This window comes from Arxiozyma heterogenica (assembly GCF_036370985.1).
Source record: "Arxiozyma heterogenica strain weizmannii chromosome Unknown scaffold_9, whole genome shotgun sequence".
Taxonomy (NCBI): Eukaryota; Fungi; Ascomycota; class Saccharomycetes; order Saccharomycetales; family Saccharomycetaceae; genus Arxiozyma; species Arxiozyma heterogenica.
Window position 1 is genome coordinate 317346 of NW_027042662.1, and position 11649 is coordinate 328994.

The 11649-nt window shown below is 28.8% G+C and overlaps 3 protein-coding genes and 2 non-coding genes across 5 annotated transcripts; 3 read left to right on the forward strand and 2 right to left on the reverse strand.

Annotated features, from left to right (window-relative positions):
* Positions 1 to 189: 189 nt before the first annotated feature.
* Positions 190 to 2490, forward strand: VPS72 (Vps72p; the record flags this gene model as incomplete). Its single annotated transcript, XM_064861623.1, has 1 exon — positions 190 to 2490. One exon carries the CDS (start codon positions 190 to 192, stop codon positions 2488 to 2490), a length of 2301 nt encoding a protein of 766 aa, XP_064716578.1.
* A 122-nt stretch (positions 2491 to 2612) lies between these two features.
* On the reverse strand, positions 2613 to 4541 carry VPS52 (Vps52p; the record flags this gene model as incomplete). Its single annotated transcript, XM_064861624.1, has 1 exon — positions 2613 to 4541. One exon carries the CDS (start codon positions 4539 to 4541, stop codon positions 2613 to 2615), a length of 1929 nt encoding a protein of 642 aa, XP_064716579.1.
* Positions 4542 to 4750: 209 nt separating this feature from the next.
* On the reverse strand, positions 4751 to 4824 carry PWA37_005170. The gene has a single exon. It is a non-coding gene; the product is annotated as a tRNA-Glu (tRNA).
* A 1594-nt stretch (positions 4825 to 6418) lies between these two features.
* PWA37_005171 lies at positions 6419 to 6491 on the forward strand. Its single transcript has one exon. It is a non-coding gene; the product is annotated as a tRNA-Arg (tRNA).
* A 1881-nt stretch (positions 6492 to 8372) lies between these two features.
* Positions 8373 to 11501, forward strand: ASE1 (Ase1p; the record flags this gene model as incomplete). Its single annotated transcript, XM_064861625.1, has 1 exon — positions 8373 to 11501. The coding sequence occupies one exon, from the start codon at positions 8373 to 8375 to the stop codon at positions 11499 to 11501; it is 3129 nt and encodes a 1042-aa protein (XP_064716580.1).
* Between the last annotated feature and the right edge of the window lie 148 nt (positions 11502 to 11649).

Here is an 11649-nt window from a genome sequence, read left to right on the forward strand (position 1 = left end):
GGTGTACACAGAACAGAAACATAAAACTACATAAACAAGTTTAATTTGGTTATCTTATTTTACCTCAGTTATTTTTTTTCCTTTTATTAAAGCATACATTAGTATACATGTATAAAGGGAATGTCAGGTTGTTATTGTTGTTGATTATTAAGTAATACCAATCACAATATATTAGCCAATATTAATAAAATGAGTGAAAATGAAAATGAGCCTGTTGAGTATCTGATAACTACAAGAAAACGTCGTACTAATGCAGGTAATAGATTACAAAAATTATTGGAACAAGAAATTAAAGATGCTCAACTTCAAATAGGAAATTTTAAGAATAGTAAAAATTTTGTAAATGAGGACGATGATGATATCAATTTACTGTTTCAAGAAGATGAGGATGATCAAGAATTTCAAGTAGAATCAGATAGCATTAGTGATAATGGTTCTAATGTATCATCAAAAAAGAGAAACAGCGGTATTGTTTTTCAAGATCTAATATCTGATGCAGATGATAATACTATGACTTTTCAGAGTAATAACGAAAGCTTTCTAAATGAAAATAATGTAGATATGATGTTGAGCAGCGATTCTGATGTTGAATCAAGTAATGAGAGTGATGCAGAAGCAGGTGAGAAGGAACTACAAAAAGAGGAAAAGCTTAAAAAGAGAAAGAAACGAAAAGTTTTGCCTACTATAATTAAGAAAACAGCAAAAGCAGATAAGTCAATAAGTTTGAGTGCACAGAAAGAAGAGCATACAAGAACTTCTAAATTAGGATCTTTGGAAACAATTAAAGTAGAAAGTCTACTGGCCACAGCAAGAAGAACTTCAAATAGATCATCAACAATTGCAAATAAGATCAAAGTTTATGAAAAATTGGTCAAAGCTGAAGAGAAACGTAAAAAAATTCAATTAAAATTAAAAAAGAGAAGGGATGAGAATACTTTAAAATTGCATAAGTTGACTCAGGACGATAGATTAAGGATTGCTGAGGAGACAGAGCGGTTAAATTTACAAAGTCTCAACAGATTTAAAGAGCAAGAAATTTTTAAAAAACAAACAAGATTAGCTTTGCAACAGAGAAAAAAACTAAAGTTTAATAACGACGAAACAGTTATACAATATCTTTCCACTACATGGCAGGTGAAACCGATATCCGAACTAGAAGACTATAAGTACTGGAATGAACAATTACAAAAGAGGGAAAAGAAGAAGAAGAAAAGATATGGAAGAAAACCAAAGAAACAACTAGAAGATGAAAATAATCAAAAAAATTTACAATCTATACTATCTAAAGAGAAAGAAGAAGAAAATATAATAGAAACCAACGACCCCTCCGTGGGACAAGAAAATGATGCTATTTCAGGAGACGTAAAAACTAACATTAAACTTCAAATAGAACGTTCTACCATTATGCAACAGGAAACTAGCAATTCTAAAGCACTTGATACTCTGCTACTTGAAAAGGAATTACAAACTAGTGCTACTGCTCTAAACTCTTCAACAAATATGGAAATTGAAGATTCGACTTCAACACTTTCTAGTAATGTACCAATAGAAAAGGATGGCGCTATTACCGAATACAATTCGGCGAGCCAGTTATTAAGTAAGGAAGGACAATCCTTTCCTGAGATAACTCATGCCAATATTAAAGATGAACCTCTAGTAATTTCAGATTCAACTACTAAAACAGCAACATCTAATAAAGACTTTTCTGAACATATATCCATAGACTCTATAGAGAAAAGGGATTTGAAAGTTAAAGAGAGAGAAGAAAAGCAAAATAAAATAACTAAAAACTATAAAAACACTCAAGAAGAAAGAGAAATAACAGAAGAAGTAGAAGAAAAACAGGACGGAACTAAAGAGGAAGAATTTTTACAATATGAAGGTCCAAACCAACAGGTATCCAAAAATTTTATCACTGTGTATAAAATTTCAACCCAGGCTTATAATCATATATCTGAGGATATACCAAATTATGATTTTTTGCCAAAACCATCAATTCAAACTGGTAAAAATAAGAATCAAACAGAATTGGGTACAATGAAAACCATACTTTTATCAAGATTGGAGGTAGAAAACAATGGACAAGAAATAGCAACTGATGTCGCAAAGCTATCTGTTCCAAGTATTAATCATAATGTGTTTCCCAGTTTGACTTTTTTGGATGAGTTTCCACAATTTGGAGAGTTTGATAAAAAAATTATGAATCAAACAGATGTAATGAATATCAAGGTAAAATCTTTCAAGATCACTACAGAAGCACCAATGGGTATTTATATCAATAATATTAAAAAACATTGTTTTATTAATAATAATGATTGTCAATACTTTGATCCTAAACTTGGAATTCCTTACTCTGATCTTACCAGCTATAAAGTAATTCAAGACATTCAAAAACCTGATGGTAATTATAAATGGTTTGGTTTCGAAAATGGAGGAATCTATTTAAATGTTAATCAAAGACCAGCTAAAGGTGTTCCTGAAGGTTTTTGACAACAAGTAATGAGAATCGCAAAAAGACATATTTTGGTATTAAGTATTCTACATCAATAAAAAATACTTATAGACTTTTATATAAATACGTATATAAAATGCTGTGGAGTTTATTAACACGATCATGAATTCTTGGTGTATGCTTTTACTAATGTTTCAAAATGTAATTCTATTTCTTGTAGTACACTCAATTTATTTACATTTTTGCTTTTATTGTACAATATTTCGTTATCAATAGTATGTGCTGATAAATTGTTTTGTTGCTGTAATGAATTGTATAAATATAAATAGTTTATAGATAAAAATTTCTCTGCAGATTTTGTTATTTTGCTGAATTTTGTCATAACAGTTTCATAATCATTCCGAATTCTTATAATAGATTGATATAATGGTTCTGCTTTAGGGTCAAATCTTGAATTATTATTAGTATTTTTTTCTGGATCAGTACAATTGTCTTTATAATCAATGTCAGCATCTTCCTTATTACTAAAATAATAGTTTATTGCACATGAATCATCTATCGATAGAGTCAATAAACTTTCTAAGAAAAGTGTAAATGAAATAGTCAATTCATGAGGTTGAGATAATAAATCTGTATCCTCCAAATTCAGAGTTGTTACAGAAAGGTTATTCAGCGATTCAGATTGCCAATCAATTAGTTGCTGAAATTTTGGCCATAACATCATTAGTTGATCATTTAGATAATCAACAAAACTTGGAATAGATCTTTTTAAGGATTCCAGTTGTAATTTTTGACCAATTCTAATTGAAATCAACACGCCAAAGATGTCAAAGATATTTGGGTTAATTAAAATTTGTTCGATATAAGTTAATGCCTGTTCAAATGTAGGATGAAATATTTGTTCTAGGATACCATTTATTTCTTCTACATTATCCGAAATTTGAAAGAAGTCTTTAAGGAAATTAAATTCCACTGTGCAATTATCCAATATCGCTAAGTTCAAGTTTTTAAAACCTATCTCAATAAAATTATTTTTAGTATTCTTGTTATTTTCAGCAATTTGTGAAACCATGACTGTATTATCTTCTTGTGTAAGTATTGATAATCTTTTGTTGATCTGGAAATACTCTTTGATAGCATCGTTACTAACTGCCGATGAATAACCATATGAGTTTGATAAGTAGGTTGAAAATAGAGAAGTTGATATATTACTATTATTAACTATATGGCCTAACGAGTATTGATTATCTATTGGGGTAAATTGTAATATAGTTAGTGATCTAATGTAACGGGAAAAATATTCTTTGTAATACCATCTCATTGTATATGCATAAGCTTGTCTAATTTCCAAAGCTAATGACATATTATTTTCGATAATAAATTTAAACATATTTTTCAATCTTAATAATTGATTTTGAACACGTTGAGAAGGAATAGGATTACAGCTTCTTAGTATTCTAATTCTAGAAATCAGAAATTTTTTGGATCTTTCCAAAATAACAGTCTTCAAAATTTTCAGCACTTCACAGAGCTTCTTGAAATCAGTAGGTAATATTACAGGTGTGGTATTATTAGACTCTTTTATATTATTGTGCATATATTTGGAATACATTGCTTGTTTGTCTTTTATAAATGCTATATGATCAATCCAACTAGAATTAACTTTACCTAAAATGATTTCACGAGCTACTTGTGGAGGAATTAACAGATCATTAACAACGGGGCTAATGTTAGCTAATTTTCTAGAGTTGTAATTGTATATAGTTTTCAATTCATCTGATTTATCTTTAATTAGGTTTAATTCTGTTGTGTATTCAGATAGTTTGGTATTAAGGTTGGTCATGTATTGAGTTAGAGGTGGTATTATATTTTGTATTGTATCTTCATATTTGCAATACTTCTTCTCTAGTAATTGCAGATATTCATTCAATTGATTTAAATCAGATATATCTAACTGTTCTTTAGCAAAATCAGAATAGTCGGTAAGAAATTTAGTGAAAAAATCAGTAGTCTCATTTTCTATTATTACATCGTGTTCTATATTAAAGGAATGTTCATCAATATCCAGGATTTTGTTTATTGTTTCCATTGTCAACTGTTTTCCTTTTGCTTTAATTTTTTAAATATATATCGATTTCTTTTTTACTCAATGGCTATTACACGTATTACATAAAGTTTGTATCAACTTGCAGCAATTATGTTCAGATAACTTTATATCTTTATCTGTAAACCATTCTCACAATACCCTTTGGTTTTAAATTTTGTAATTCTTATTCTCCAAATAAGAAGTAAAAAAGAAAGGTCCTACCCGGATTCGAACCGGGGTTGTTCGGATCAAAACCGAAAGTGATGACCACTACACTATAGAACCTTCAAATCCGAGTTTTTGTTGTGGAATAGAATAGTTATAACCATCAAGATTACATAAGATCCTGAATGAATCTAGAACCAATTAGTGTATTAATAAGCCATACATGTGCTACAACATTAGATGCTGCATAATAAAAAGATTGGATTACATAAGATCTTGGCAAATCTAGAATTTACCTATTGTTTTATTAAGTCCCACGTGTATTACTAATCACCATGATTAGAGAATTGGGATGCAGTTCTAATCCAGTAGTGCACCTAAATTAATATAATAAATTTTAGGGTTGAATCAGTCAAGTCATTAATGTAGTAACCTGAATAATCGATCGAGCTCCAGAAAACATATAAAAGGACAACGTTTTCTGGAGATAAAAGATCATCTTCCATAACCGTTTCTTGTAAATAATTTATATATTATATGTGAAAAAAAACAAGCAAGTAACAAGTCAAGTAACTTCGAATAAGTACATTAGCTCGATATAAGTCGCTTAATATATAAGACCGTTTAGTAATTATACTATCGACTATAGTTGATTATTGTCTCGATTATTTGAATAACTGTTAATATTATTTGCGCTTCCCCGAAATATACAAATAATTTCACCACTTCATATTACAACATGCTCAAAACAGTCTTATATATTGAGCGACTTATATCGAGCTAATATACTTATTCGAAGTTACTTATTTTGTTACTTGCTTGTTGTTCTATTTATGTTTATATATAATATATAAATTATTTACAAGAAAAGTTATGGAAGATGATCTTTTATCATCAGAAAACGTTGTCCTTTTATATGTTTTCTGGAACTCGATCGATTATTCAGATTAGTACATTAATGATCTGACTGATTCAAACCCTAAAATTTATTACATTAATTTAGGTGCACTAGTGGATTAGAAACTGCACCCCAATTCTCTAATCATTATGATTAGTAATACACGTGGGACTTATTAAAACAATAAGTAAATTCTAGATTTTGCCAAAATTTTATGTAATCCAATCTCTTTATTATGCAGCATCTAATGTTGTAGCACGTGTATGGCTTATTAAGACAATAAATAGTTCTAGATTCATTCAGGATCTTATGTAATCTTGATGATTATAACTATTCTATTCCACAACACCTGTTGTAGATCAACCTTGATATTATGATTATAAAAATATTGTTAGGGTTTTGTGATGATTGTCAAGAAAAGTTCTAGTTTGGATTTATAGGACTTAGGGTTTGTTGATAAATCCCACATGATTGTTGAATACTATGTAACAAAATGAAACATTCATGAAACATTAAATAGCTAATTAAGGAGAAATGTATCTACGGTGACAGTCGTTACAGAACCTCAAATAAGAAACTATCAACCCATAGTTCATATATAAAGGACCAGTATCTTGGTATCTAAATTTATATGTTTGGTTGATTTATAAATATGTAGCACATTGTATAATACAAAAAAGAACAAGCAATAATCGTTTAATTCTCCTAGATATATATAACGTTCTTATATATTTGTTATTGCCCTTACTATTCGTTCAATAGTACTGTTAAAAAAATTGGTCCTAAGTCCAAACTATAACAAAAGGTACAGATCTGAGCTCGCGTGGCGTAATGGCAACGCGTCTGACTTCTAATCAGAAGATTCTGGGTTCGACCCCCAGCGTGAGTGCTCTTATCTTTTTGTTTTTGTGTGTGATAACCTTAGGGTTATCACAGTGATATACCTTACTCTTATATCACTATAGAGGATTATGTAAACTTTTTAATCTATGGAGACAATCTTAACTTATTAGCTTAGAAACGTTATGTTTAGCTGTTTATATATATATATATATATATAAACAGACTATCACCTGTATACAGTATAGTTTTTATATCTGATATTGAACAATAACAACCAAGGATCAAGGACCATTAATTTTTTTTATTTTTTGAAGAACTTATGTTATATCTATTTATTTTTTTTTTGATAGGAGGAGTGTAGTGATGTCATATTTCTTTTTATTTTATTTTATTATAAAAAATATTTTTTTGGTCACAAACTTGTTGTGAGGTCTTCCAAAGTAACTGATAGAACGTAATAGAACTGTGGCCTGAACAAAGAGTACTTGCTAACTTGTGGAATATTAAGTACCTTCCCTTAATGGATTTCAGTTATAGAACAATTCTTTGACTGTTATGATAATAAAAAAAAAGTCATAAAAAGCTAAGTTGTGCTTTTATTAGCCTTACTAATATTTTTAAATAATAGTGCTATTACAAGAGAAGTTTCATTAGCCTTGATATAATTTTATGTCCATGTAGTGAGAATATTGAAAAAAATTGCACTTTAAGTAAAATTATTTCTATTTATTTCTACTTATTTGATCGATCTATATTTTCTTCTATTCTCTGAATGTATTTTCTTTTAGAATACTATATATATAAATGCTTGAAAGAAAACGGAATGCCATCATTTTTTTTTTAATATTTCATGATTTATTAAATGAAATATAGTATATCTTCTGCCCTAATAGAAGTACATTCTCAAAATATCAAGAAAACGTTTCTATCTACGACAATATACTATTGACTTTGTTATATGTATTCCTCTTTACATAAATGCATAGTGTTCATAGGTTATTTTAAAAACAGCTTTCGATAAGGTCTTTGTATTCTAATTTACATCAAAAAATCATACTGTCCCGTTTTGTTTATATAGTTTCCTAATATGGAAACAAATAAACAGGAATACAATCGAACAGAACAATATATACGTGATCAATTTTCTGTTTTACGAAATCCTTGTAGTGTGTATGTAGGGCTTTTTTTTATGTTGCCAGGAACATAAAACATTGTAATTGTAAATGTTTTGATAAAATAGGGTTGGGTACTTCTTAAGTCACTTTTGTCTTTTTGAATGTACTCTTTTAACATTACCAATTTGGTATTTTCTTCAATAAATGATTTATTGCAAGGTGTATAGTGCAAATGTACCGCAGTAGTAAAAAATATTGAGAGCAAAATTACATTGAATTACAATAGAGTTTTACAAAAAAACTGTTACATAACATGCTATACAACTGCTATTCCTACAAAAAGGTAATTCATGTAATAATTTTGTACCAAAACTAGGGTATTTCGGCGTACCAGTACTTTTTATAAAGCTTTACTTAGGTTATCATTTTATTTTTTTATTATGCAAGGAAATTTTGCAAATGCCCGGTGTTCAAAAAAGGAAAACCAGTATTTTGTAAAAACAAAAAGAAAAAAATAAATAAAAACAAAAAAATAAAAAAACAAATAAGAAGAACACTAACTGTGATACTGACTGTAATAATAAAAAATCATCTTAAATTAGTGCTGAGCTTGTTCAAAGAGTCTTGAACCATAATTGTAAAACACAAAGAAGCATTAAGAACGATCAAATACATAGTTATATCCTATCTTTTTATTTTGTTGTCTTTAACAAATTACTTTGGAAATCCAATTGCAGGTACAACCTTATAGTTACAGATAATAAAGAGATTGATCTAGTTTTTTCTTTATCTCTTTTTTTTTTTAATGGAACAATGTCTTTAGTTCCAACATCCCCCATTTTAATTAATGGTGCAATCGATGAAATCCCCCCTGAACTGTCTTCAACAACATTTGTGTCCAAAAGTTTAAATGATTCAATCTCAACTAGTGTATTAAATGAACATGCAAGTATTAATAATGAATATCAAACACTACAACCTAGCCCCTCGAAGGAATATATGACGTTAACGCCTGTTAAATTAAAAAGTTTAGATTCTCCATTAAAGAATAGTCAAAGCACACAAAAAGTTGATTCTCATTTTTCACAGAGCCCGTTAAGGGTCATATCTCCAACAAGCAAGGTATATAAAGATAAATTTGATACAATTTCAAGAGAATTAGAAAAACTGTTGGAAGATTTATCTGTAATATACAAAAAAATAGGTTATTCTCCCTCTGGAACAAAGACAAATGAAAGATTAATTTTCACAACTTTATCTAATCAAATTAAGAAGTTTTATACAAAGGCGGAAGAAGAGATGAATAATCTAACACTAAGTAACGAAATTGAACAACAAGTTTTAAATGCAATGTTAAATAAACTTAATGATCCTAAAGGTTTAAGTATAATTCCAGATTTATACACCAGAAATACAATTCTTTTACCCCAGAATAGAACGGTACCTGATTCTCCAAAGAAACCATTATCCTTATTAGAAATACAAAAGTTTTTAAATGATGCAAAACAGTATGTTGTCAAGGCTTATGTACCTGAGCTAACAAAATTTTTAGATGCAACGATTGAATTCCAAAAACATTATAAAATGATTAATGAAATCCTTAATGATTTGGATGATAATGAACGAAATACATTAAAATCTTTGCCAAGTTTGGAGTTATCAAAGAAATTAGCCAATTTATTTCGTCTCACAGATGATAAAAACACTAAGCTAGAAAACGAAAAATTTTGTGATTTATTTGATAAAATTAAAGAGAATAGAAAAATACTCTTAGTTAGTGATAATTTTCACTCAATAGACGACAAGATGGTATTGAGTATTAATAAAATTACAAAAATTTACAAACAGGAATATAATTTTCGTGCCAATAATTTAATACAAAAAATAAAACAGATAAAAGATATATTGAATGAATTAGATATAGATAGGAACTCAGAATTCAGCCCGCCAATGAATGATATCTTTCATAATTATTTAAATCTAAATCAAAATAATGAAATTTCTTTACCTATCACAACATCGGTATTAACTATGGTTGCTGCAGAATTAGAAAGGGTAGAGACGTTAAAAGATGAAAGAATAAAACAAAAGAATGAATTATTAAACCAATGCCACTTATTATGGAATAAGTTTAATTTATCCAGATCACATATTGATTCTGTGTTAATGGAAAATAAAGGTTTATCATTGCATGTTATAAATAATTTGAAAAATGAATTGAAGAAACTTGAAATTTTGAAGAAAAAAATGATTAAACAATTAATCAGTGACTCACGGAATAAGATAAATGAATATTGGGTAACGTTACAAATATCAGAGGATGAAAGGAAAGAATTTATAGAAAATTATGAAAAGATGAATAAGGATTCTAACTCAATACAAGATGATGAAAAATTGTTGGATTACTGTGAATCAGAGATAAAAAGATTAGAACAGAAGTTAGCTATCTATGCTCCAGTACTCAGATTAATAAATGAATTTCAGTTTCTTATTAAGGATAAAGAATTTTTGGAAAAAAGTTCAAAGGATTCATCCAGATTATTATCTAGGGATTCTCATAAGATTTTGTTGAAGGAAGAGAAGGCCCGTAAAAGAATAACAAGGCATTTTCCAAAAGTACTATGTGAGTTAAAGGAAAGATTAGAAAATGCTCAAGATTTATTTCAAAAGCCTTTTATACTGAATGGTAAGAACTTGCATGATTTAATTGAAGAGGAAGAAGTTGAATTTAGAAATAAATATCCAAGGAGTATTTTATCTATGAAAATGGGTAAAAAAAATATAAAAACATTACCAAAGAAAAATTTACAGAAGGATGTAGAACGTTTAAATTCACCTTCAAAGAATAGTAAGAATGTATTTGGAGAAACTACTAAAAGGGTTAAAGATAATAAATATAGAATTCATAAACCCAAGACGCCAACTGATAAATCCCAGAAAAATATTAGTGAGAAATCAATCATAACTGACAATAATATTCTAAGAAATATAAATAGTACAAAAGGGAATCCTAATTCTAATAATTTAGCGAAGAGTAAATTCAATAGCAGAAATTCAAATAGCAAGGGTTCTATAGAATCTATTATAAATTTGTCACATTCTATGGTAAAAACAGCTTCCTATAATAATAATGCTGAATTAAAAAGCATAAAAAGCAAACTATTATCACCGACAGTCATTATTCCACATAAACAGAAATTAGCGAATGAATCACTTTTTAGTTGTAACCAATCAAGGAGGGTGCCTACTATTTTAGGTAGACAGCCATACTTATTGAGAAGTAATACTGTTGATTCATTTTCACTTAGAGATTACTATAAAGAGAATAATCCTATGGATAGTAAATATGATAACAATAAAAATAATAGTAAATATACACGTCCCTTATATGGTATACGACCTACGAGATTATTTCCATTGGATTCTAATAAACTGAATAAGTTGCGTAAAAGTAATATTCCAGTGTTACATGAATCCAAACCTACAATGGCAAAGGAAAAGGGTCATAAAACAAAACAAGTTTCTAATTTAAGACATCAGAGTGAAAAAATTTTGTCGTCATCCTATCAAGAACATAGTCAAGAGCAGAAGCAGCGGTCTTTATCATTTCCAATTAAGAATCAAGAATCTGTGCTATTGGCAAGTCCTTATAGGGAATCCATTCATAGTATTTATCAAGTGTCGATGTCACCAGAAGGTAAATTTCAATTAAATATTCGACAAAAGGACAGAGAGGATAAAGGTGAGAAAAATTTTGATGATATAATAAGTCCATATATCAGCGCAAATAATGATATACTCGACGATACGAGTATTTTAGATGATGATGAAACAGATAGTAATTTTGTTGAGTGGAAAAGGGAACAGTTAATGAAATTGGACAATCTGAAACAAAAGCAGCAAGAGCAGCGTGTAGTTAGTGATAATATTTCTACTGCATGATCATAACGTATATATTTACATATAATCAATTTAATAATGCCCAAATATAAGAAAGCACCCGCCAACTCGAAATTAAGTAGAACGTGTCAAGACACCATTGTGTTGTAATATTTTGTGCTTATGCACAGTCACCGACATTAAGAAAAAA